The 27,249-nt window shown below is 29.4% G+C and overlaps 3 protein-coding genes across 4 annotated transcripts; 1 reads left to right on the forward strand and 2 right to left on the reverse strand.

Annotated features, from left to right (window-relative positions):
- Window positions 1-246: 246 nt before the first annotated feature.
- On the reverse strand, window positions 247-4,167 carry LOC112690237. 2 transcript variants are annotated; one of them, XM_025564209.1, is made up of 2 exons: window positions 3,837-4,167; window positions 247-1,518 (listed from the first exon to the last, which is right to left on the reverse strand). In XM_025564209.1, exon 2 carries the CDS (start codon window positions 1,445-1,447, stop codon window positions 437-439), a length of 1,011 nt encoding a protein of 336 aa, XP_025419994.1. In that variant the 5' UTR covers window positions 1,448-1,518; window positions 3,837-4,167; the 3' UTR covers window positions 247-436. The 2 variants fall into 2 exon arrangements, with proteins under 2 accessions (XP_025419994.1, XP_025420002.1); XM_025564217.1 differs by lacking the exon at window positions 3,837-4,167 and adding an exon at window positions 1,578-1,954.
- A 61-nt stretch (window positions 4,168-4,228) lies between these two features.
- Window positions 4,229-5,381, forward strand: LOC112690262. The gene is made up of 4 exons (XM_025564233.1): window positions 4,229-4,442; window positions 4,545-4,826; window positions 4,884-5,109; window positions 5,172-5,381. The coding sequence occupies exons 1-4, from the start codon at window positions 4,330-4,332 to the stop codon at window positions 5,298-5,300; spliced, it is 750 nt and encodes a 249-aa protein (XP_025420018.1). The 5' UTR covers window positions 4,229-4,329; the 3' UTR covers window positions 5,301-5,381.
- A 6,982-nt stretch (window positions 5,382-12,363) lies between these two features.
- LOC112690144 (carbonic anhydrase 2-like) lies at window positions 12,364-25,626 on the reverse strand. Its single transcript, XM_025564087.1, has 6 exons — window positions 25,589-25,626; window positions 21,040-21,216; window positions 19,856-20,000; window positions 19,256-19,361; window positions 14,948-15,181; window positions 12,364-12,774 (listed from the first exon to the last, which is right to left on the reverse strand). Exons 2-6 carry the CDS (start codon window positions 21,185-21,187, stop codon window positions 12,364-12,366), a joined length of 1,044 nt encoding a protein of 347 aa, XP_025419872.1. The 5' UTR covers window positions 21,188-21,216; window positions 25,589-25,626.
- Between the last annotated feature and the right edge of the window lie 1,623 nt (window positions 25,627-27,249).

The raw sequence follows: 27,249 nt of genomic DNA on the forward strand, positions 1-27,249 counted from the left end.
AATAATTTGTTTTGATACTTCTAAGGTAATTAATTAATCGTCAGACTGACAATGTTAAATACACATTTTTTTAATTTAAATAAAACAACAAAATTAAAATTAAAATTAGTAAACAATCAGATGAAATACAAATTAAATGGACATAATATAAAATAATAGTAGAGTAAACTTAATTTTATATTCAATGTTAAAATAGGAAATAATAAGTAATTACAATAAGTTACAATAAATTACAATATAGTTATAATAACTTACAATAAGTTCTTTCCATTTTGACTTTTATAATAGTTATATTCCATAATATACAAACCATAATATTTCATGTAGGTAGTAGCTTTTTTGAGATGATGGAAGAATAGTTCCACCAAATAGACAAAGCAGGCTCAATAGAAAATTATGGCAATAAAATAATATTAAAATATTTAATATTCTGATTTTAAAACGGTAAATCTTTTTCATATTCTAATCTCAATAACTGGGCAAGAGATTTTATTTCAGTATCACTATTTGCATCTTCATCGTCACTATCGATTTTATACCATTCTGGTAAAGCATCATCATTTTTTTTTTCAGAAGATAATAAAGATTCATATTTTTCATAAGACCATCGTTTGTTTTTTTGTCCACGATTATTAAAATAATTGTGTTCCCTTAACACATTCCAACTTGATTCCATACTCATTGCATTTTTAATAACAGTTTCTGGTTTTTTTTTCCTCTGAGTCTCAGAAATTGGAGTATCAATTTGTAGTTGGGATTTATGGGATCCAACCTCGGTTTTGTTAACATTCTTTTGAACATCAAGATTTTTCTTTTCAACATCATTGCAATGAAAATCATTATGAAGCTGACTAATTACAATATTGGGAACACTATTTTTAATTTTGTCAGCAATTTTTTCAAAGACATTTTTAGGGATAGCAATAAATTTCCTTCGATTTTTATAACCCTTGTTACCATGCTTCGCAAATGATGAAGGACATTTATCAATTTTATTTGAATCAGACATGTTTAATTTTCTTTTGTTTTTGTTAACAGCAAGGGTTTGGGTAGAGCAAGGGGGATTCTTTGTAGTTGTAATTTTTTTTTTATTTTTATTTACTTCATGTTCCTGTACATTTTTAGTTGAAGGGCATACTTGCTTATTGCCATCATTCAATTCAGTATTCAATACAGGAATAGCATGTGGTTGAAGTCTATTTTGAAGATCATTCAAAAACATATTTTTCTCAAAATGTTCACCACAAACCCTGTAATGTTTATTTAAAACAACATCGAGTGGAATTGATAGACCACAGCTCTCAATCCATTTTGCACATTTGATTGGATCTTGTACAGGAAATGAAAAATAACTTATACTACGATTTTCTGACATTTTGTTCTTACACGTTTTTAAAACACATTTAACACCATATCGAACACGAGTATAATTGTTCCGATTCATCATGACGTGATGGTCTACGGTATGCTTAATAAATTCTGTAGAGGTAATTTACGGTTTTGCAAATTTAATCGCCACTATAAAAAAAAATTGAATTAAATTAAAAAAAAAAAATTAGTAAAAATATAGTACCTACATTCTACTTAGATAATATCGTTGGTGCACAAGAACTGTGATACAACTCAAAAAAGTAAATTTTCTAGTACAGCGGTTTAAAGATTTCTTGTTTCTTGTATAACACATCACAAGCTTGGGTTGTTTAAATAAGTTTTTTTTTTTTTTGTTTACCTTGCATCGCAATAATATAAAGTTTATTTTAATAGCAAAAAAAAGAATAAGAAATTAAACTAGATCTGTGCTTAGAGTAATTACTTTATGGATTTGAGCCACTATTCATGATTACAGATAAGCGATTATGCGATAAGAATAAGATAACGACACTACAGTAATCTAGCGGCGATTTTTGAAAATAATAAAAATGTCATCTTGCATAGAAAAATATTGGTAATTTGCCATGCATTTTCATACAAATCTTGAAAATTTCAATTTTTGAGTTATGTCACTATTTAAGTGCATCGACGATATGTCAAAATTAAAATTAAAAAAATTGAATTCTTATAAAAAAAAAAAAACCTGTTATCAATGATAACATTTTGTTTATTACATAAATAAATAAATACATTTTTTTGTTTATAACAATTTATTAGTTGGATCATAGTCTATAATACTTATATTCTATTTAACCCAGTATTAATTTGATCCATCACTCGATTGCTGGGAGCTCTTGGATACTTCCAACATTGAGCACCCATAATCAATACAGAAAATTAGAAAAATAATTATATGCACTTAAATAAATAGCTTTCATGCAATTAAAAAAAGAAAAAATATTTCACTCAAGTTGTATGATTTTATCTGATACAATTAATAGACAGTTGTTATTTTATGTTGTAAAACAAAATTAAGTTTTAAAAAATTACTGTACCAGAAGCCCGATCATGAGTTGGTTAGGCACTAGTGATGAGTAGGGCCCAGGCCTTTAAATGAACTTAAAACCATACAAATATGCTTTAAAAAAAATAACAAAAAATGTCCTTAAAAAATGCATTTTACCACAAAAATTATATTAAAAATTAAAAAATTATATAATTTTTTTTTTATTTTGGGCATAAATTAATACACTATTTAATACATTAAAATCACAAACACACGTAATACGAGTAACATCTGTGATATAATGCAGACTGACGGATTATTTGTTATTTTATCGAATACTGGTAACGTTCCATAGTCAATAATACATTAAGATAAGATAAAAAGTGAATCAAAAAATAAAGATTGACAATGTGTATAGAAAAACCTGATAAACCTACTTAAATATCAAGAAAATAATTTGTCTTTTGATTTTATTTTGAATAGGCTAAATTTGTTTAGTATACTGAAAAAATATGCATTAAAAACCAACAAAATAATTCAATAATACTAAAAATGGTCTAAAAATAAAAAAAATGTCGAAAAATGCAAAAAAAATGCAAAATAAAATTTATAGTTTTGAAACAAATTATGTTCTTAGGAAACATTGGGTATGATCAACCAAAAAAATATGCACTTTGCATTGAAATCCGGGCCCTAGTGATGAGATAAAATAGCAATAGCAGTGATTTTTCACAAGTGATTTTAAAGTAACAATCACAGTCTGCTACTCCAGTCTGAAAATAAAAGTGACTGCTACTTTTGTTTCTATTATAAATTATTAGTTGGTAACATTTTAAATATAATACATATTTTCTGTTATTGCTACTTATTTTAACTGCTACTGCTACTATATCGGTTATCAGTATCGACCCAGCTCTAGATATTATCATTGATTATAAAATAGATTTTTTCTCACCCCAAATTATACACAATAAGTACATTAAGACTATTATTATTAAAAAAGTAGCACCCACAATAAAAAAATTCTATATCTATATAACTGCTTATAGTAATTTTATTAGTTTAATTTATGCGTCATATGGTAGCATTCACAATTTTTCAGTAGGAGTTACTTGAAACAACAATATCTGAAAAGTAAGTTATTTAGAATAACAATACCTGACAAGTAGCAGTTATTTAAAATAACAATATCTGACAAGTAGCAGTTATTTAATATAGTGATTCTAAAATAAAAATTATTGATAAATAGCAGTCACTGATACTTTCACTGTTATTTTTTCAGTAGCTGTAGCATCTGCTACTGTTACCATAGATCATATGAATATATTATATATTATATTCATATAATCTGTGGTGCTACTGAAAAAAAAATTACAGTTTACCATAACTATCAGATATTGATTTGACTGTTTTTGGACATAGAATAATAGCTGTTTATATAGAAAAAAATTAACTGTACCTATTTACGTGTTGGTCCACTTTTAATTTTGTTTCTAAGTAATTGAAGTTTGTTGATACCGATTACGTTTTATATATTAATACGAATAATTTATTGTACATTTGTTTTCGTGTTAATATTCTTTACGGTTACCCCGACACTGAAACGATTTTTTTCTTTTTTATTCAACCGGACGACGCTTGAACTGTAAGTGAGGTAAGTGTTTGATGAAATGCAGTAACATTGACGTAAAATGATTTAATTGAATCTACGAACGTCTTCGTCCATCGATTATCCGCATCAAACCATCTCAACAATTCGGACACACGAACGTCGATTTCGTGTTTTCTTGTATCATTAATTTCACTCGTCTTATCAGTTGCTCTTATATCAGAGCGGCGATTTATCAAACAGTTGTCGGCGAACTACAACGTACGGTAAAAACTGTCGTCGAGATTTCTGAAGTCTACTATTTTATCGTTTCATTTTACGTTCAAGTCGTTCAGCGTGCACTATGTTCATTACAAGAGTGAAAAATGACAATGAGAATAAAGTGCGTTTGAAATGTAAAACGTACGCAGAACTGCAGGAGTTGTTAGTGCGGCAAAACAAACTTCTTAACAACAAGTATGTATTTTCTAATTTCTTATGAGAAGTGTTGGTCGCTGAAATTTAACTATCCATTTGACGTTGACAGTGTGATATTAACATTAACCAACTTTTATTTAGTCGATTCGTTGAAGCATTGCCTGACAAAGGTGAAAAGTTAAAAAGTTTCCAGTCTCAAATAAAAGAAGAGCTGAACAAACGTGTAAATGCTGAACAGTTGTGTGAAGACATGGTGGCCTTGAATATTGGAATAAATCAGTTGGATACTCTTGAATGGACTGGTAAACATGTTCCAAGTGAGACGTCGAATTACAGTCAGCCTGATGTCAATGATGAAGATAAAGATATACTGAAAATGTTTGTTTCACATTCAGGAGTCAATCAGGATAAAATTATTATCAAGTATACATTTTAACCTTTTTACCTTTTTTTACAAGTTTCTAATTTGATTTTTTATAGAGAGAAACCTGAAGAACCATTAATCAAACCGTCAGATTTAATTGAAGTGAAATCACCCGCTAAAGATATACAAGAATACAATTTTAATGAATTCCTTGAGCGCAATGTAGAACGTTATGCTAATAATTTATGTAATCGTATTGACAAATATAGTTTTCCTACAAGTAGAATGTTAAGCTATAAAGAGTCTTTTATGTTGGAATTTATGCATGAAAATAAATTGAAGGTATATTTTGTAATAATTAAATCAGTTTTGTATTTTGTTTAAATATATTTGTAAATTTTAAGGAATTAAACAAAGCACGAACAAATTTAAAATTCAACACGAGTAGTTATCGAGATACAAAAGTATATGACGAAGATGGTGTTGATGATGATGATGATGATATTCTAAGTGATGATGAAAAATACATTTAATGTTATGAGGTTCCTGGTTGTAAATAGAACATGTGAATAATTAGAAATATTATTGAATATTTTTAAATTTAAATAAACTATATTGTTTTCTGTAATTTAAGAATGAAATTTTTTTATACTACTAATTAGGTTAAAAATGTAATTTTGTACATAAGTGGAAAGCTTTACATTTAAATATAGATACAAAATAAAGACTAAATATCCTTAAGTTCAGTGAATTTCAACATTTATGCTAAGGTGGCCCAAAAATGTCCATTGTGTTGTGTAGATAATCTTCAAAAAAAAAAAAAAAATCTAGTACACTTTACACTTAAATGCAAGCCTGGGCATTAACGTGTTAATAAGTTAAAAGTTAAGTTGATTTAACTTAGTAACTTAAAATTATTTTATTACTGATAAATTAACTTAACTCATTACCTTACAAATTAACTTAAAATTAATTTATTATTTCTTCGTTTAATCCAGTTAAGTTAATTTTGATTTTTAAGACCAGAAAAATATTTTTGTAAAATACCGCATTCAATAACAAATTCATGAAATTTAGAATAATATAAAAATAAAAATTTCGCAGAATTTTTAGATGAGACCATAATATTTATCTCAGTATTAACTATTAATTGAGGTCCCACTGGTCTCGGGAAAAGTACTCAACCATCTTCAGAAAAAAATTAGAGTAAAATTAGCCATACCACCCATGAATTACATTATCATTGTCATGAAAAATGGCTATAATTCTATATTATAAAAATGGATACATATTATTATTGACTAAATAATTCTTAATAATAATTGTACTCTATTATTATTAGAATTATTCCATAATCTATGATATTATTAAATATTATTGAATAAGAAAAGAAATGTAATAGCTGATCAACATTTTGAGATGACTTTTATTGAGATTCAATTGGTATTTTGATTAACCTGTCTATTGTATTGTTTTATTTATTTAGATTTTATTAAAATTAAATAATATTATATATTTATTTTAATGTTTTGTATTAACTGTATAGATTTATTGCTGTATAGTTTTATAGTTACACTTTCAGCTGCAGTAATTATTTTTAGTTTTCATACTTTTATTGATCATTAAAAAGAATGTTTTTGGAAATTATATTTATCATATGTGATTTGTATGAAAAATGAATAAAAACAAACAATACATAAATTACCATAAATTTGACTTATAAGTGTCTAAAATCAATCCCAATAAAGAAATGTATATTTTTCTACTATAATTCGAGTCTAATAAGATTTTTTTGTGTTTTCATTATCGTTAATGTTAAATAAGAACTGTTGTAAATTGTTACTATATATATATATATATCTTATATCAGTGCTTAATTTAAATATTTACTTATTAATTTAAGTTAAGTTAAGGATATTTTTTAACTTAATTTTTAATTTAATTGAAAATAAACTCAAATAACTTAATTTAACTGAGTTAAAAAATATTATTAACTTGCTCAGCCTTGCTTAAATGTAATAAGACTAACCATTTTATTATAAGGAATTTTATCATATATTTTAATATAATACAGTAAAACTTAATTCTGGTTAATATAATTATATTTTGATAACTAAGTTATTTTTCTTGTCAACAGTTTATGAACAACTATGTATCAAAAATATTTTGCCACCCGATGTTGGCAACTCATAGATTGGGCAACGCTGCTCTATTTAGTTAAAATGTAGGCAATATATATTTAAACATTATTACTTTAAAAAATCTGAAACGAGTCAATTTAAACATTTAAATCTAAAGATTGTATTATTGTTTATTGTTAAGCTATCTTTATAAAACATACTATTTTTTTAAAATTGATTTTTAAAAAAATAATTGTTTCAATTTAAACACAAATTTTGTAACCAAAAACAAAGTATGAGACATGACAACTCGTGAATTCAATCAACAGGCATAATACGTTGACAAGCAATATAATATATTTTGGTGTGCTCAACAGCAAGGTATAATATGCCCCTTTTTCTAATAAATAAAGAAATATAAGTCATAATAAATATATTTCTATATTTAATATTAATTGATTATTTATAATTATAATTGATTTATTTGTCAATAACAACAAAATTTATAGGATAATTTTACAAAATACTACAGATGATACCTCCCCAATAAGTTATGTTTTGTGACAGGGGATAGTAAGTATAAAATTATTCATATCATAAATAAGTTATTAAAATAAAAACAGAAAACAAAATTTAAAAATTATGAACAAACAATACGAGTAAATTTATAATTTTTTAAAATAAAATATGTTAAACATATAAACAAAAAAGATAAAAAACATGTAAAAATAAAGTGAAAGTAAAGATTAGAAATAAAATTTCAAATTAATTTATTAATTAATCGTAAGTTTATTTTGTTATAATATTTGACTAGATACTAGGTACCTAATATCTATATATTCAGTTTAAATGGTATTTTTACAGCACAATTTTTTAATGATTATAATAAATATTAATAAGTAAAATTGACTGCGACATAAATAACCCATATGGGTGGTACAAAATAATACGAATAAAACAACAGCGAAAAGAAAAAATTTTAATGCGATGTAGCTACGAATACATGATTATGTACATTTACAAAAGTTTGAACCTTTTGATCTGGCCTGTAGTACCTGTTATCCTAGAATTCATCTTACTCGCGTTAATATACTCCAAAATTCCAGTACCATTTAGTTCGATCCAAGTACCGGATGGCCTTTTGTGACTTGGAATACGTATAGAATAATGTTACGACTGCTTTATGCGAACACTAACATTTCTCCGATTTTCAGTCAAATCGACTCGTATGTCGAGCAAGGGCACCCATAGGAAAATTCTCAAGGGGGGGGGACAACATTTTAATTTATCAATCTATTCATAAATAGGAATGACCCACGATATAGGAAGAGGTTTACAATTTTACATTATACTATTACATTGTATATGTCAAACTGGAAGACTATAAAATAATAATTATTTAACCAATTTACAATAAAAGTAATTTATTGAAATTTTTATTTAATTAATTATATAAATTGGACACTTAAAACATTAGTTATATTTATTAAAATATTAATTTACAAATATATTATAAATATTATGGTTGTGTATACACACACATATACATACCGTATTTCTGGAAATACACAATATTTTAAGAATTGATAATTGTCCATAGAATAAAAATGAAAAAGCGTATTGTTATTTATAGCTGATAACCTGATTTTTCAAATTCAATAAATATTTTTTTATCATATTAAACAATTTTCCAAGATTTTTTACATTTTTCCAGAGGGAGGGACATGTTCCTCCCTTGCCCCCCCCATATGGGCGCCTTGATGTCGAGTATATTATTGTACGACGGGGTATATAGCTGACGATGTCAACGGTTAATTATAACGCGTATATAGACAGTGCCGTATTTAGACATTTTTCGCTCCAAAAAAAAAAATTGGCACCCTTCTGAGAGGCCTGCCGACGGAAAATATAGGAGATAGATCCTCATGAACCTTTTAGATGTTCTAAGATCAATGCTATTTTTTTGTAGTAGGTGTTACATAGGCATGCCACCGTACGCCACACGCGATACCATAATACACCGTATTATTATAAATAACTTATGTTTATTGACATTATCATAACAAATTTGGGAACTAATATTAGGTATATTAATAATATTCTGGATCGCTGATAGCTATATTGCTATAAATACATTAATAATATATATTAATAAATTAAATACATTAAAATTAATTTATGATACTGTTATTAAAAACAAAAAAATAATAATTTCAAAATAATTTTAATGTTTAATAATTCACAAGTGAGCAAATTTCCCACCACAACATTTTGGCACCCGGGCAGTTGTAACCAGTGCCCCCTTTTTAAATACCGCCCTGCGTACAACAACAGTTGACAAATTACCATTTTAGCGCTAGTAACTTATATTCCGAACAATATCGAGTACGTCATGCACGGTATCTCCGCCTGTTGTCCGGACCATCATTACTCAACGCTGTGGTCCAATAATCAGGTGTATACGTTTAATTCACTATATTTAAGTAATAAACATCATTGTGTTTCTCATTTGATTTTACTAGATTGACAAGCCCTCGGAGTCCCGCAATAGGGTGCTGTAAATATTTACCAGGGAACTTTGGAGTATCTAGTTCAAAGATAGTCTAGATCAGTGCTTCTCCAACTTTTTTGTTCACGAAAAAATTTGCGGAGTCTCGAAAATCAGGAATTTATATTCAAAACAACAATAATTAACAATATTTCGTAATAAGAAAAACACAGCCAAAAATTTAATTTTTTTTTTTTTAGTAGTTCGGATTTTGTCATTTGTTGTAAAAACTGTGGTCATTTTACGTTGTACTGATAAATTTAATTTAAAATTTTATTTTGTGAAAATACCGGACAAGTATTGAAGTCAGAATAACCAAATTTTATCAGAAGTCCGAGTTGTAAATTAAATGGGTGTCACTAAAACATACAACCCGTTGCGTAATTTAAGTAATCATACCAGTGTCATTCCTCGATAACTAAGAAATACAATAATATTTAAATCTAATAAATTTAGATATGCCCACTGAGAGGCAAATGTAATTTCCTACACGAGAGTAGCAGGTACAAAAAATACATACGTTAGTTCCCATACGATAGAAAAAGGTACGTATGTTAGTTCTTGCACGGCGGAAAAAAGTACATATGAATATATACACTGTGTGTAGTTATAACTAGTGAGCGGATCTTTAGGTTTTTACACATTTTTATTGGCTTTATGCAGATTTACTAGGGTGAAAAATGTGGACGATTTATCCATCATAGAGTTCGTAGGAAAACATTTATTTTGTATATTTTAGCATATTTTGGACATGAGAGAATATTTAGCCTATTTTTCATATTTTTGAATATTATTATATATATTATTATTTTGAATATTATTTCAATTATTATTCATAAAAAAGCATATTTTATTAATTTCTCGAGTTGTGATTTTTTTAGGAAAAAAAAATTTGATTATTATATTTATATTCCTATGTATGGAACTGTTATCCATTTTTCCATTTAAATAATTTATCTTTTGCCAAGGAATGGTGCATACAAGTTGTTTTTATTTAACTATTTTGTTTTTTATATATAATTTTGTTATATTTATTCTCCTATGTATAAACTGTATTAAATTTTTATATCTATTTAAATAATTTAACAAAAAATTAACAAGTTTAAGGAACATTTAGAGATTATTTTAGGGTTTTTTTTAAAACCTATTAGCATCATATTTTAAGCTTTTAAGAACTTAAAAATCCGCTTTTTAGTTATAACTAATTATAAGGTTATCAAATTAAAATCAAGTTCTATATCATTTTTATCCGTAATGAAAAGTCGTAAATATTTTGTATGTCAAACAATATAGATACCTAATAAGATATTTTATCTTTCGCTCTACGTCGAGCCAGGATACTATTATCAGCTTATATAGCTTGTCGTATTTTTTCCCGTAATTTCGTATACGTTTTGCTTTAAATTATATTAATTTGAATGTATATTAGTTAGCCAATATACATTATATATTGATATATAATCTATATATTATATAAAAATCGTTTTGATGAAATTTCTACGCGCTATTACTTAACCTTACATGCGCTATATATGCGATTTTAATCATCATATTATATTTATTTGTGAAAATGCGCGTTACGATTTTTATTATACTTTTTAATCAACATATATTTATTTTTGAAAATTAAAATACATTTATTGTGTAAATTTATTTTATACATATGTACCTTTTTCCGCCGTGTAGGAACTAACATACGTATCTGATTTTTACCATATAGAAACTTACAAATTTCCGTGTAGGGCAGGGGTCTTCAACCTTTTTATGCAGAGGGCCACATATTATTTTTTTTTAAATCTTGCGGGTTGCATTCGTTGTAAAAACATGTATTATATATAAAAATTCCGTTTTATTCTTACAATTTTTAAAATTAGGTAGGTACATTTAAAATTACAAATTAGTAAATTTAATAATTTAAAAAAATTGCTATTGGATCATTTTTCTTGAAAAATGTGTTTTTCATCCGAGATTTTACGTTTTTTACTCACCGACATATTGTATAAATATTACGAAGAAAAAGTATGAAATTGAAATTTTTACACATAAAGGAGAATATTGTGCTCGTTCCACAATCGATTACGAACCAACAGACAATAATAATTATATATTGGTAGGTAATTAAATTTATATTATTACATATTTCTGATAGCGATAGCTTAACTGTTATAATTTTATTGAACTAGAAAATGTAAATGCTAAATTTAAAATGTGATTGCGGGCCGCATATCTTGACAAGACGGGCCGGGGGTTGAAGACCCCTGGTGTAGGGACTTATGTATGTTATTGTTTACCTGCTATTCTCGTGTAGGAGCTTTACGACTGCCCTACACGGAGCCCCTACACTTCTCTCAGTTTGATAACCGTTGGTATAGATAGTCCAGCTATACCGTAGAGAATTCTGGCTGTAGCCCAGAGGCCCGGGGCCTGACCAAGTTCACTACGTCTCGGTCATGGTGTCGAGCTACTTATGGATCATCAACATGAATCGTGCTGATGACCTACCCAAATTATTATAGCGTATGTTGTATAACGAGTCTACAACAAAGTGAAAACACAACAATATTGATCTAAAACGTAGACAAATAACATTTTCAAGAAAGACCCATAGGCTATAAATAATTATTTTCATTTAGTCCGTGGAATAACCATGACATTATCTCTTTGGTGTACACATTTTAAAAGAAGACACTGGATGTCAGCGGCCAAGTTTAATACCTCGTGCGAGAATGATCTGGATTAATTGTTTGTCCCCCCCCCAGGGGGGCAGGGGCTTGATTTCTCTCCGCTGCCCTTCGAATGGGTATCGAACCGTCACGTTAAGAATGCGGTTATTCACGTCGAAGTAAATACAAACATTTACATCGGTATATACGTGTGTTACAATATTAATTTCGAACACAGCCGGTGCGCAGTCCGCGGACGTATGCACTATTTCCACGGCGGTTTGTTGAACATCCATTCTTCGTGGTTTTCGATGACGTGGCTGCTCGAAATCGGCTCGACGGCGGGCACGGTGACCACAGCGCCGTTGCGCGTGTGCGTGATCCTGTTCTTGACGAACTCGCGTCTCAACACGTGTGCCTTGTTAATCTTGAACCGGCAGCTCGAGGAACTGCCGCGGAACGGAACGGCGGCACGCGCCTCCGGCCACGTCCCGCCACCGACCGGATCGCGCGTCGCCGGCACCTGGTAAGGAGTGTGGCCGGCGGCCGCGACGTCCGGACCGCGCGTCGACGGCACCAGGTAAGGAGCGTGGTTGGCGGCCGCTACACTGGCCGCCCGGCAGTTGCTTCTGATCAAACGTCCGCGTTCGTTCGTCACGCACCGGAACTCTCTCAACTGCGCGTTCGTTGTGATTCACAACAACAACAATAATAAAAATACGAATTATTCCGTTCTTTACACCGTTCTTACGTTTGTCTTATGAAAACCGACGGCCCCGCCGGGTTCACGTGAACACCCAAACAGTCGTCGGTCTACGTGCCCAACGGGGCGAGTAGTGGGCGCGGTGACAAGATTGTTTGCAAGGGGCGGATATGCGGTTTATTTGGTACCCTATTAGAGCCCTGTATGAACCGGGCTGGTACAGCCGTGGCTTGAGCCGGGCAGGGCAGCATTTTTATCATGAGTGTATCGGGTCAGAGTGGGCTTTGATTTTTAAATTAATTTTATAGATGAACTCGGTTTTCGAAGACTAAAATAGTGTTGAACTTCAATGGCATTTTATATCAGGATACGGGATCAGATGCAATCATTCGTCTGGCGCATACAGTTCATCGCGATCGACATGCGTCGAAATGACTGATTTGAGATTCGATCATTAAACGAAAGGACAACATTGTTTCGATATTCGAAAACTGGCGGCGAAAAACGGTCGCATGGTGGAGGTCGATCGACATAGGCGCAATTAGGGGAGGGGGTGGAGGGGCTAAGCCCCCTTAAAAACATTCAAAGCCCCCCAAAAAATATACAGAACTTTATATTATTATATTGATAAATAAAAAATATATGTGATTACTACTGAAAAAACGAATAAAATACATTTTTGTTATTCTTTTTTTAGTAACAATATTATAATCATGGTCTTAAATAATATGTCTTTTATTTCTAGAGTCTAGACCGTGTTTATTATAGCGCACCTCAGAATATAATTATGTTTTGAAAAATATGATAAAAGGAGTTCCTAACTATTTAACCATCAAAGAAAAAATATCTAAAGATACGTTTCCAAATCTTTTTAAAATTATTTAATTGGCTATCACTCTTCCGGTCAGTTCGGCTACTTGCGAACGGTCATTTTCTGCAATAAGAAGAATTAATAATTATCTCAGGTCTACAATGTCACAGGAACGGTTTTCGAAATTTGCAATACTTAATAATGAGAGAGATATTATTGTTGACACCGAAATTATTTTAAATACATTTGCTAAAAAAAAAAATAGAAAAATAAGAATATAAATGTAAAAAACTATATTAAATGTGTTATCTATACTTAAAAGCGAATTATTGTTTTATTATTTATTTTTAAATTTTACTTACTTTTCAATAAACACATTTTTTATAGAGGGTAAAAGGTGGAAAAAAAGCTTCTGAGAGGCAGTGATTGAAAAATTTATGTGAGGGATTAAAGCCCTCCCAATTTTTTTACTCTAATTGCGCCTATGTTGATCGACGTATATTTATTTTGGAAATGGAATTTCTTTTAACTCGTGTTAACTGTACCCACGATCCGTGGTGAAGTGGCGAGTAACGAGTGGCGAGGCACACGGCCCAGTGACGAGTATTTATCTACGTACACGAGTCTTGGGAACTGATTGGCTTGATTATAATACGCGATGTACCTGCCTCTACTGTAGAAAAATGTCGACGTGCTAAAATCGAGTTCAACACTTTTATATTTATAAATGCGGGGGAAAAAAACAATTTCTTCAAAAAATGGGTTTTATTCATAGCCTACCATGATTTTCGATGATAATTTTTTGTACAATTATTCGCGCAAAGTGCATCGACCCAGTGCGCTGATCATACACAGCCGAGTCTCGGCGATAACGCGTACAATTACACTCCAGGCCCATTTTAATTTTATGTCATTTTATTTAAATACAATCAACTCGAATATTTTTTCTTGATTTCGACTCTAGTAATTGGAATTCGACTGAATTAAACCGTATACATTGTTAATCGGTGGCACCGAACTCTAAACGTTTCGGTGGAGCGAAAACTAAGGTTATAATAATATATAAGTTAACTCTAACTATACCTAACTTAAAAACTTTAAATGATCCTCTAGGTACTACACACTTTCTGGATACCCATTCCATGTATGGTATACCATATACCCTTATGTAAAAGATAAAGCTGCCTACTCCACTTGATGCATTTATCGGTTTGGCGCTATCGGAGTGGTATGGTACCGTTGTAAAGTTCTACATTTTTACTTGCAGATAAATGTATTATTATCAGTACATACTATCAAATGTGTTTTAAGAAAACTTAATTTAGAAACATGTACCTGTTCGCTGCTCACGTCAAGTGCTTCGGTAAATACAATCCACTGTGATATACCAAAGTCGCCGTTGAGTTTTATTGCTTTGCCCAAATACGTGAAATATTCTCCTGGTTGGTTGCCAACCAACCGACTCAACGGAATGGCTGGTATTTCTACACTTTTTCGATATGCTTGTATTTTTTTCAAATTCAACGTTATGCAGTCAATGCCAAAGTGGTGTTGTTCATTCGGTGTTATCTGTCAAACATTTTATAAATTACACGCGTACTAAAAATTAGCGACTATCTGAGCACTTGCATTTTTTTATGTTAATAGTGATACTAATTACTATTTCTATCTCATTATGTTTTGTAAAAATCAAGTTATCATAAATTAAATTCTGTATGCTAATTCAGTTTAGCACGTCGAAAAATTGTAGCAGCATATTATCCAATCATATACAAAACATTTGATGGTAAATATAATGTTATTCAACGGTTCTAAATATCTATACCTATAGCATACATAGGTTTTGCAAGCTATATTCAAACAGGGGTGCCTGGAGAGGGGGGTCAGTTGGGGCTTTGACTCCTCTGATATTTTCCATATCAGTTACAACATTTTTTACAAATTGTATTCAGTGTATAAATTAATAATTAACAATAACGTTTTTACTATTTTTTAACACTTTACGTCATTTAAAGTCATGGATTAGAAATAGGATGGGAAACGAACGACTGAGTAGTCGGTATTCGGCAATTGCGCTGAATTTGGGACACTACCTATGCAGTATACATTTATTGAGCCGGTATAAAAAAAAGAGTATATTTAAATGTATACATCTATTGCGTTGGTATAACAACCTATACAGTACAAGAAAAAATCATAATGGCTAAAAAACAAAAATTAAAATTAAAATCAAACTTATCATTCTATATACTTGATATTTACACTAATAGTATATAATAATATATATATATATATGTATTTACATTAATTCTACACATTTTGAAAAGTTCTTTGTCTAATATTAAAATTAGTTTTGTCTATTTTACTGTTTATTTTTTTTGTCATAAATTTAGAGTTTGGTCTATTTGTGATAATAAAGAGAACACGTATTATGATTGTTGCGTTACATTATTTTTAAAACTTCATAAAAAACAAGAATATTTGGATGGGGTGAATAAAAATATTTCCGAAACGCCGAGTGTCATTTGTTGTTCTTTCACCTGATATGTTACACGATGACCAAAGATACGGGGGAAAAGTTGCATTTTCATCAATATATGTATCCATGAGGTAATCGCAAAATGTATTAACTTGAATATCGATCGGCGCAATAGATGTATACCTATAAATTATACCCTTTTTATATCGGTGCAATAGATGTATACCTTTTTTTCTATCCCATGATTTTTCCTTCTTTACCTGTGATTTTCAGCGCAATTGATATAAAGCCTAAGTAGTATGGGGTTAATTAATATTCACCGCCGAAGGTATGATGATAAAAATATTTTTAATATGATGATTCAATCAATTTATTTACTTCTAACAAAAGGAGATTGTTATTACATTATTAATAAAATAATTATATATGATGAAAATTTGATTAAATAAAATTGTTTTTTGTTTAAACTTTATTATGTTTCTTCTTATAAATATTTGAACTGATAATGTAATTTTATATTAAATTAATTTAAATTTTTAAAACATAATTAATGATAGTATTTTTAGTTAATACAAAATACGAGCATATGAAAGTTGTAGTGGTAAATCTTCCCGTAGTTAATATTTACTTACAATTTGTTTTGCCCCCTCCTGGGCTACATTTCTGCGGGCGTCCCTGTATCCACAGCAAAACCGAATACAATAAAAAAAAAATTTTTCGAAATTATTAAATATATGTAAAGGTACCTTTACATAATGCAATAAAATACAAGCTCATGGTTTTGCACATGTAAACAGTATTTTTAGCTACTTAAAAAATTAATTAATTCTATGTTTAATTGGTTTTTCCACAAACCATTATTATATTGCTATATTATTCGTTGAGTTATAAATCATATATTAAATCATAGTTTGTTGAACGTGTGTAAGATAGTAATTATATGATATTATATCATTGTACAATAATAGTGAATAGAATCAATTTGCAATTCACGTAATTTCCATGTTTTCATATAAAACCATAAAAACATTATTTATTTTATATACGTAATCCATTAGTTGCTTTATATATTATTTGAAAGGTAAATTAATTTATAATATTTATATTATTTAGTTCAACCGTACATTCCAGGTAGTACGTATCTAACCCACAAAGATAATCAGCTACTTTACCGAATATCTCCACTGTAAATTTATTAGTATCTTTGCAGTCTTTGCTGTAATTACTTATGTCTGTGTTTTAATGCACGAGTATATGAAGATTTTTAAAAATCATACATTTTCTTATTTATTCGTCACGTCATAGCATTCGAAAAACGATTATGACTGTATTACCATAGGAATTATATTGTGTATTTATTATGCGAATAAACTATGTAGAATTGTAACTAGAATTTATTGTCTAGTAAAATAATATTAGTAATTAGTAGTTATATAATTTGAGCCTGAATTTTAATAAGTTTTGCGTAATTATTTGGAACTTCATAGATGGTGCACTCCTATAGTTTAAAATGTATTTCAACAATAGATAGGTACGATTCCGCAGAACTAATTTTTATTTTGTAATTTTTTGGTTTTTATGTAAATTTTGTGTTTAAAGACATTTAAAAATAATAATTTTGTTTCAATTTAGATAAAAATCATGAGTAGGTATATAATTTGTAATTTTTATGTTACTGTTATGAAAAATAATCAATACAAGATTTTAAAACGATTTTCTAGATTAAAGCCAATTTTGAAATTTAAACTTAATTCAAATTACAGATATTTACAAACTGCAATTATTAATTTAAAAATCAATTAATAATTTTATTAACTTTTTTAAGTATAAAGGTCATTAACAAATAAAATTTTTTAAAGCATCAACATCCGAGCCCTACTTTATAATAGTAAATATTTGATAATTGTATACAAATATGTTATAATTAACTAATTATAACTAACCTCATGATTGTCTCACTTAAAGATAAAAAATAAAAATAATTCGGGTTTACCGAAGGTAAAACTTTTAAAAGTTAAAAAGTTTAAAAGTTTTCAATAAAAAATGATTGACTTAAAATGCTTTGATGTTTCGATAATATAGGTCAGTTTTGTATTTTTAATTCTTTCCCGATAAGGATCTTACGGTTAAAATACTGTTTTGGTATCTATAACAATTGTATCTAATTTCCTATTTAAAAAAACACACACATATATATATATATATTTCGTATGACAGAGTAAAGCAACATGTAAATATCAACAGAAACATATACTATACTAAAAAAAAAAAAATAATAATAATAATATTAATATGAGAAATGGTAACTTTTATAGCTGAGATATATTTGTAAAAATAGGCTATAAATTAATGTCCAGATTTCGTATCCAATCAACAACATCCTTGTTAGCTTTATGGATATTATTTAAAGTGCCTTTGAATTAATGGATTGGGCTATATGGTAGATTGTTTGCTTATTATTCCCACAGTCGCATGAAGAAGTAGTACCTATGTAATTTCCATTTGAACATCTTGTGATTACATCTTCCATGGCCGGTTCTAATATGATTTAGGGTCACCCAAATTTGTCTTGGTAGATCGAAGCCTGGTTGTTAAGAAGTTGGATTGGTAACAATGTTTTGTACATCAGGGTTTTCCGCCATCCAATCCTTAAGCCATTTGGTATTTCCCCCGGTATTTTTCAGTAATAGCATTTCTGCGGTTTTCCAGGGTGGTTTGCGTGACTTAAATCGCAGTCTATCCATATTTAATCTTACATCTGCGTGTATCGGAAGGCTCAAAGGTACAAAGGGGTATAAAGGGGTACCTCAAAGGGGTACAAAGGTAAATCGCTTCCACATAGTGTACTCCGGGCAACGGGCAACGGCTAAAGATTTATCAAAACCGACTGCTGTCTTTATGATTTCACAGCAAGTATGAGTAACAACACCAATATTAATACTAACAGCAATTTATTACATGAAAAAGTGTAAAAGAACTACCAGAAAAATATTTATAGACAAAAAAAATGTAACACTAATGCGGCGATATAATTTCCATCAATATCTATGAATAGCAAATATTTGGTATGCACTAACTAATCGATTTTAAAATATTATTATTTTCGTTTGAATAAAATTAAAACGATGGATTATGTAAATTGTATTATCACTTTTATAACTTACGTTGAAAACATATGCTAATGTCACATAACCATTTTGTTGCGATTCGGCTTCAAAAATTGTCTTGCATGATCTTTTAAAGAATATCAAATGCATTTCCATTGCATGACTATAAAATAAAAATATATTTAATGAGGTATCTGTTATAAGCAATTCCGTCCTAGCAATTTTCCACGAAAATTTTTACATGGGCCTCCAAGAATCTAGTTTCGCCATTGTGTACGACCGGTTTCGAATTTAAAAGTTATTATCAGGTATTTACAAAGTCAATGAAATCGCGACTTAATTATTTTGTTAAATTATATATTATGCACCTAACTTTGTTCAAATTTCAGTAATTATTGCTTTGAATTATGCAAACACTATGTAAATGGTTATATTTATATTAATTTTGTCCAATTATTACCAAATTAACAATATATTACCGTGATGACTATAATACTGCGCATGATAAAAATGGGTTTTATCTCAGTAGACATTTATCATTTACACGAATAATGTATTTTTTCAGCATAAATACGGATATTTCAATATCTTCCGTCGAAAAGTCATAGGTATTTTATGGTTAAATCGTAATATTTTAATACAACCACCGTTGCTTACCATTTGCCGTTGATGGTGTGTTCGCTTCCTAAGTTGTTGTTTTCCGTCCAGTGAAAGTGCAAATGAGAAAAACAGTACCTGTCGATCAAACTGGAACCTGAGATGGACGGTCGTTTATCAGATGACCAAATTCCATTCATCGTTACTATAGACACAATATTATTATTTCGCTAACATTTAACTACCATAATATTTCACAGATTAAACGAAACATTTATATTATAATCTGTGATATTATATTATAGTGAACACATTTATTTTTGGTTCGTTGTATTGTCATCGGTACACGCAACACGTTTAAAGTGTCACTGATGATAGGCGTGAACTGGGGGGATTGCTTCCCCCCCTAAAAAATTAGGAGGGGCAGTGACCCTTCTGGAATTTAACATACCTTGTTTTAAAATATGTACAAAACAGCTGGTTATAGCTATTACTATAACATTTTTTTTTAAATCTTAGATTTTCGCTTATCTAACATAATGTTAGAAAATGAATAATTTTATACAATAATATGAAGGTAGTAAAGCGGCATTTAACCTCGGTTTAGATGTTAGATATGTAATTATATTTTTGCCCTCCCCCCTAATAAATTTTCAAGTTACGCCTATGTCACTGATCACATTTTAAGATAATATAATAAATATTATTTCACTCGAATGATATTGTATTGAAAAATTATATTGAGGTGTACAGAGATACAGTTTATTTTAATAAGGCGTTTCGCAGTTGAAGTACACAATTCGAAAAAAATCGACCTTTATCGACATTTATTCTATCTATCACATCAAAATTATGTTTTTTTTTTACTGGACTGTTTTAATTTCATACAGTTATACGTCTTAGAAAGATAAATATTGTACTGTTATTTTACTGATAAACCTATTTCGACAAGGCCGCCAATGTGGACTATGTACATAATACAAACACGTACGAGAAATAGGTATAATTTTATTGGCACTACCTACGTAATTATGTAGGGATATAGTTTATGAGGGCGAAAGGTATATAGTTTATTATATATATATATATATATATATATATATATATCATTAGATAGTTGGTGCGTTTTAATTTTCAAGGGAATACGGGACGGGCATAGTCGCGCAAAGAAGACTTTTAAATCGTTTTATTAGCGATTTTTCGTACGTCGATATGTACGCGCGGATAACATTAGACATTCGTACCCGTCCGACCGTTGTTGTACAACGTCGTTTTCACGGGCAACGCGTCAAAGTCGTGGAACTCGAGCGACGGTAACGTTATGACACACATGTGATCGGTGTTGACGGCCAGCGGTGACGACGGTATGACGTCCAAGTCGGTATTGCCCATGTCGTCCCACACCAATCGTAACGATTCGTCTGCAAAATAAAAAACCGTAAGCACCAGGGCCGGTAGGGTTAGAGCGGGGCAAAACGGGGCAGTTCGAAGTTTTTTTCTGTATGATGTGCAGCGATATCGTATCATATTTGATCAACATTATCGTTATTCATATTACACGAAAAAGGGCAAGCAAAAATGGGCAGTTCCAAAAATGAGTTAGGTCTGATATTAAGCAGTGCCGTTCCTAGGTTCTGCAAGGCCCTGGGCATTATTAGAATTCGAGGTCCTACAATATTGTATCGAAATTCATAAGTACACCAGAATAGCAGTCCTCGATTCATATATTTATAATCTATTTATACATGGTATGTTGTATGTTGTAACTATATATATATATATATATATATATATATTATTGTATAAACGTGAGGCCCTTGGAGGCACGAGGCCCTGGGCAAGTGCCCCGTTTGCCCTGCCCTCGGGACGGCATTGATATTAAGTACCTATTGTAGTTGTTGTTTTATCAAGTAACTTATTGTTATTAGATTATCTACAGTCATACAGGTAAAATATCGGCGGTCATCAAAACCGTACATATTTATTCTATTGTTAAAAAGGGAAATTTGAAAGGTCGGTAATTAAAAACCGCATACATTTAGTTAACAGTTCCTTTCTCTCTGCACTCTTTGCATGTACAGTTCACGTTGCCGGTTTCATATGAGTTCCACAAAAAATCTTTTTTTTTATATTGGGATTTACTTGGAGTGATGTTACATAGCAAATCGGGGGATATTTTCGTTTTTAACTGTCCGAGCGAATGAGTGACCCCGCTCGGTCTTGAGGTGCACTCATGTTATTTTAAATAAATGTATACGTAATTGATATATATATAAATTTGTGCGGTATTGAACGGTTTAATTTGGCGAAAATATGTGAGATTAAGATATAAAAGTGTGCGGTTATGAACGACGCCCTAAAATATAATCACTGTAGAAATATTATATCCACGTGGAACGAAATGTAATTTTTGATTTCTTAAAATTACATACCTTCATTATTAACGTGTCGCACGTCATTCATGGTTTTAATCTATCAACTATGCGTATTCAGAAGACCACGATTATCCAATTGGTTAGAACTATGAATATAGTAAATTAAAAAAGTTAATCATTTATATTTTACATTACTATGGCATCCATTATTCAACATAAAATTCGTCATGATAAAAAAAAATCTTTGTTATTAGTGACAACTCACCTACCTGTATTTTTAGTCAGCTAATAAAATAATAAATTCATTGATTAATGTACCAAGACACATGGGTATCCCCAGGGGGGAAAGACAGGGCACTTACTCCTCCTTAGAATTTTAAATTTGTTTTCCAAGGCATTATCTGTAACGTGCCAATTTAGTAAACATAGATTACTTTAATAAAACATATTTATATCTATATCTATACTTCTATACTACTACTCGTATGTAAAACGAAGTCGCTTTTTTTTGTTCCGCGCCCGCAGGGGGGGGAGGCAAAAGAGGCCATTCCTCCTACTGGGAATTTTTGTTTTAAAACTATTGTTAATTTAATACCACGCATATTAATTATAATTGAAGACCGGATTTATATTCTCTTAAAATACCTTAAATATGATGCTAATATTCTCTAAAAAAAACCTTCAAATATTCTTATTATATTCCCTTAAAAATTTTAAAATATGTAAAAATATTCGAAATTATTCAAAAATAATCAACATCAATATAAGGTTTAATATGCATTTTTAAATTTTTTTTTTTTTATAACATTCTTTTAATAATGAGGTATATACGTAATTGCGTATTATAATAGAACACTATTGTACTTCAGTAAGAGTAGGAATATAATAAAAATATTACAGTATAGTCTATAGCAGGGGTCACCAACGTTTTCAAACAAGTGAGCTTCATTTAACATTTAAGTCCCTAGCGATTGACATCCAGGAAAATGTAGGTCTTTAATCTTTAAATCTAATATTCCCATTATCCAATTAATCTGATTATATTACGCGATCGACTGATTGAATTAAATTTTACAACGATCGACTGATTGGCGATCCCTGGTCTACAGTATTAAAATTTAAAAACAATATTCCTTTGGTATATTTTAATTAAATGTTGTATTAACACTATTGTCACAATATTAAAAATAACGAATAATCATATATATTAAAATATAATAAAACAAAAAAAAAAATTGGTTAACAAAAGGTAATCCTTAAATAATAATAATTTAATACAAGATATAAAATAACAATATAGGTATGTATATATATATATATATATATGTAAAAAAAAACAAAATTTATTTGGTGCGTACAATGGTAAATATTTACTTTTTGAAGAATAAAAAAGGAACTTGAAATACTATTTAAATTTTATTATATGAATTAACAATAATATATTTTACATATTATCTGTACTAATGTTAGTTCTTCTATCTAAAATTTGTTATAGAGACTAAATGAACGTTCAATATCAACAGATATTAGAGGTGCAAACTTCATGTCAACAACTACATTAGGTGTAAAATATTCTGGGAGATCTTCATTGTTTCCACATAAAATGTTCCCAACTTTTGCTAACATTTGGTAACCTTTATTTTTTTTAACTTAATTGAGACACTTTAGTATTTTTATTATGTTACCCGTTTCACCAGGTATATTGGTTAGTTTGCAGATAACAGTTTGTATAATCTCCAACTATGAAAAAAAAAATCAAATATTCTAAAATATGCTAAATGGGCTAAATATTCTCTAACCTATGATATATTCTAAAATATGCAAAAAAAATTAGATATTAGAATATGCAAAAAATCATTCTACAAACTTAGAATAGAATGAATCGTCCATATTTTTTACTCTCATACAACTGCATAGACCAAGTAACGATATGTAAAAACATATAAATGCGGTCTTTAATTATAACATAATTTTATTGAGAACCATTTATGAACTTTAGTAAAATTTATTATATTATTAGATAATTTAAAATGTATAATCTTGAACATATTTATTAGTTTACAATGTTTACATATGATTGCATATCGCTTAAAACTATAAATTCTCCCGAGTACCGATTTCTATGGTATTTGATTTTGTTCTCATCTATTTTTAGGAACACGTTTTATTTATTTATTTATTTTTTATTCTATGCACTCCTTGTACATTTTCGAAAATCTCACGCCTCTCCCTTAAAAATTACCTTATTATAAAATATAAATCAACTTATTAATATTTTTTTTTACATTTTTATACAAATATTACAATTAAAAAATGCAATAAGTAATTTGGGATTGTTTTTTTTTTTACCAAGTCCATAATCCGTGGGAATGTTTTTGACAATGCATATTATTTTTTCAGATCCGATTTCGTTTGATTTTTATTTATAAAAGTGGAAAAATAAGATTTAATAAGATAAGTAAATACAGTTGAAATTAATGCATATCGAGGTTTTTTTTTTATTATTTTAGGATACAAGGTAATCTAACTTGTGAAGAGATCAATCATTATAAAATATTCGTAAAATTGTTATCGAGGCGATCCCCTGAAATTTTTTTTTTTTCAATTTTATTGGCTGTAGAATGGTGTAATAATTTTAACGACAAAACTCTTATTGTTTTATCATCACTATAACCCCCCTCACCCCCCGTAAAGTATCTAAATTCACCTCTTTAGAGGAAGAAATTCTCACCGGTTCGGAACCACTGGTAAAACTAAGATAAATTAATAAAAATCAACTTAAGTCCTGCTATTTATTTTTCAGTACATCATTACTAGTGCTGGGATTTAATGCTCTAGAAAATAGCAAAAATGCTTTAAGAATTATACAATATACACTATAAAAATGTATTTATTATAGTTTATAAACGATTTTATAAAAATCATGTTACCAAACATATTTAATTATATTTATCTATACATAAATAAATGGAGCCAAAAATGTATAACATTTCATCAATTGAGAACGGTTGGGCCGATTTGGCTCAAATTTTTTTAATTGTTTGTAATTGCCAAGAGAAGGTTTTTACGAAAAAAAATGTTGGAAAAGTGCTATTGTTTAATAAATCGTAGTTTAATTTAATAATTTTTGATCAGGTCGACAACTGCGCAATTAAAAATTAATTATTAAATGAAACTATTTAAAAACTATTAATTTTATTTTTGGTATTAAATGACGGGTATTGCATTAATATTAAACAACAAGATCCCGTGACAGGTGCCAAAACAAACAAGAATGTTAGTTCGAAGGATTATTATGCATATCGGTTGATGATTAGACGCGATCAGGACAACGTTATTCTACGATGTCGTGAGCTTTGTCAAAAATTCATGGTCGTCATGTATGTAAAGATAGAGAGCGAACGATTTCGATACTTACTATCCAATCAAAAAAAGCTGCGTGCGGAAGATTCTCAAAACAATTGTTAGATATCGGTGATGGGAAAGTTACTACAGATAAAAGTCATACAAATCTTTTGATAAAATATACATTGCTATTGAAGCTGTAAATTATCTAATAGTTTTTAAACTAGGCAAGCCACCGCATAATTTACAACTGAAGGTTGGGTCTCTGGTTATTTAGCTTCGTAATTTAAACCCACCACGGTTGTGCAACGACACGCGATTAGTCATTAAAAAATTAATGAAAAATGTTATCGAAGCCATAATTTTAAATGGCAAATTTCGAGGTGAAAATATATTATTACCGCGAATCCCTATTATACCCACAGATGTGTCAATACATTTTAAACACCTTCAATTTCCAATTAGATTGGCATTTGCAATGACATCAATAAGTCTCAAGGCCAAACGATGTCTGTCTGTGGCTTAGATTTAAGCGCATCATGTTTTTCACACGGACAATTATACGTGGCGTGCTCTCGAACCATTTAATTTGTTTGTATTGGCGAAAGATGTGATAACAAAAAATATTGTACACGCTGTTACATTAAGGGAATGATATTGTTTTTTACTAATATTTTCATAATTAGCGATATATATATATATATATATAATTTTAGAGGATTAATTTTAATAAATTATTAAAACAATAAATGTTTGATGTTTTTTCATTTTTATACTCCATACTTCTTCCACTTATATGCCACATCCTTACACATTTATATTAAATTAGTTATTTTTTTCTAGCAAAATATTCTCTAGAAATAATTTATATGACAAAACAACGTTTGTCGGGTCAGCTAGTTATACATGAAAATAATAAAATGCAGTGGCGTAGCCAGGAACTTTTTATGGAGGGAGGTTCAGCATATTTATATATATATTTAATCTTATCACTATCATTTTGACTAATATTTGTATTGATCTCGGTATTTTTAAGTCTGGTTGACATTAGTTTTTTTGATTCAGGTAAAAAAAAAAATTAATTTTCTAGTCTGCTTATTTGTTAGAGAATTTGGCTATAATAATAAATAATAATAATAATAACAATTTAGGAACTAGGAACTAATATAGGAACATAAATATTAGATATTAGAATATTAAAATATCCAATCACTTAGGTATACTAAAAATTAAATTTTAAAAATATCTTACCATAATGGAATGTTTAGACGTCATAGAATGATGTCAAAATAAAATAAACCAAACATAATGGAATACAAATGTTAACTATAAGCGAATAAACGAGTAGTAATTAAAACAGTGAGACACCAACGGGCAATGACCAGCGGCGGATCTAGAATATTTTGACAGGAGGAGGGGCACAATAATCATTCTTGTAAAATTTATTTTTAAATTATAACGATCGGAAAAAAAGTGACAACATCGGCAGTCCGACGCATGGTGATATGCTGGGAGTTCCGGAGTCCGACAATAGAAAAATACGATATTAAAAGTAACTAGTAAAGACCGTAGAGTTATACATATTAAGATATTTACTAATGTCAAGTTCAAATTATTTAAATTGTAGTGTACATAAAAAAAAATTATTCAAATAAAACATTTATGAAAGCTATAAAAATATAAAAATTTTCCCCGTAATTATTTTTAGATCCCACTTGACAGGAGGGGCACGTG

Source organism: Sipha flava, unplaced genomic scaffold (genome assembly GCF_003268045.1).
Source record: "Sipha flava isolate LNK unplaced genomic scaffold, YSA_version1 113_pilon_pilon, whole genome shotgun sequence".
In the NCBI taxonomy this organism is placed as follows: domain Eukaryota; kingdom Metazoa; phylum Arthropoda; class Insecta; order Hemiptera; family Aphididae; genus Sipha; species Sipha flava.

Coding starts and splice junctions, on each gene's coding strand:
- LOC112690237 (XM_025564209.1), bottom strand. CDS start 1,447: ATGATGAATCGGAACAATTATACTCGTGTTCGATATGGTGTTAAATGT.
- LOC112690262 (XM_025564233.1), top strand. CDS start 4,330: ATGTTCATTACAAGAGTGAAAAATGACAATGAGAATAAAGTGCGTTTG. Junction 4,443..4,544: donor AACAAACTTCTTAACAACAA/GTATGTATTTTC, acceptor ACTTTTATTTAG/TCGATTCGTTGAAGCATTGC. Junction 5,110..5,171: donor TGCATGAAAATAAATTGAAG/GTATATTTTGTA, acceptor GTAAATTTTAAG/GAATTAAACAAAGCACGAAC.
- LOC112690144 (XM_025564087.1), bottom strand. CDS start 21,187: ATGGGCAATACCGACTTGGACGTCATACCGTCGTCACCGCTGGCCGTC. Junction 20,001..21,039: donor GTACAACAACGGTCGGACGG/GTACGAATGTCT, acceptor TTGTGTCTATAG/TAACGATGAATGGAATTTGG. Junction 19,362..19,855: donor CACACCATCAACGGCAAATG/GTAAGCAACGGT, acceptor TTTATTTTATAG/TCATGCAATGGAAATGCATT.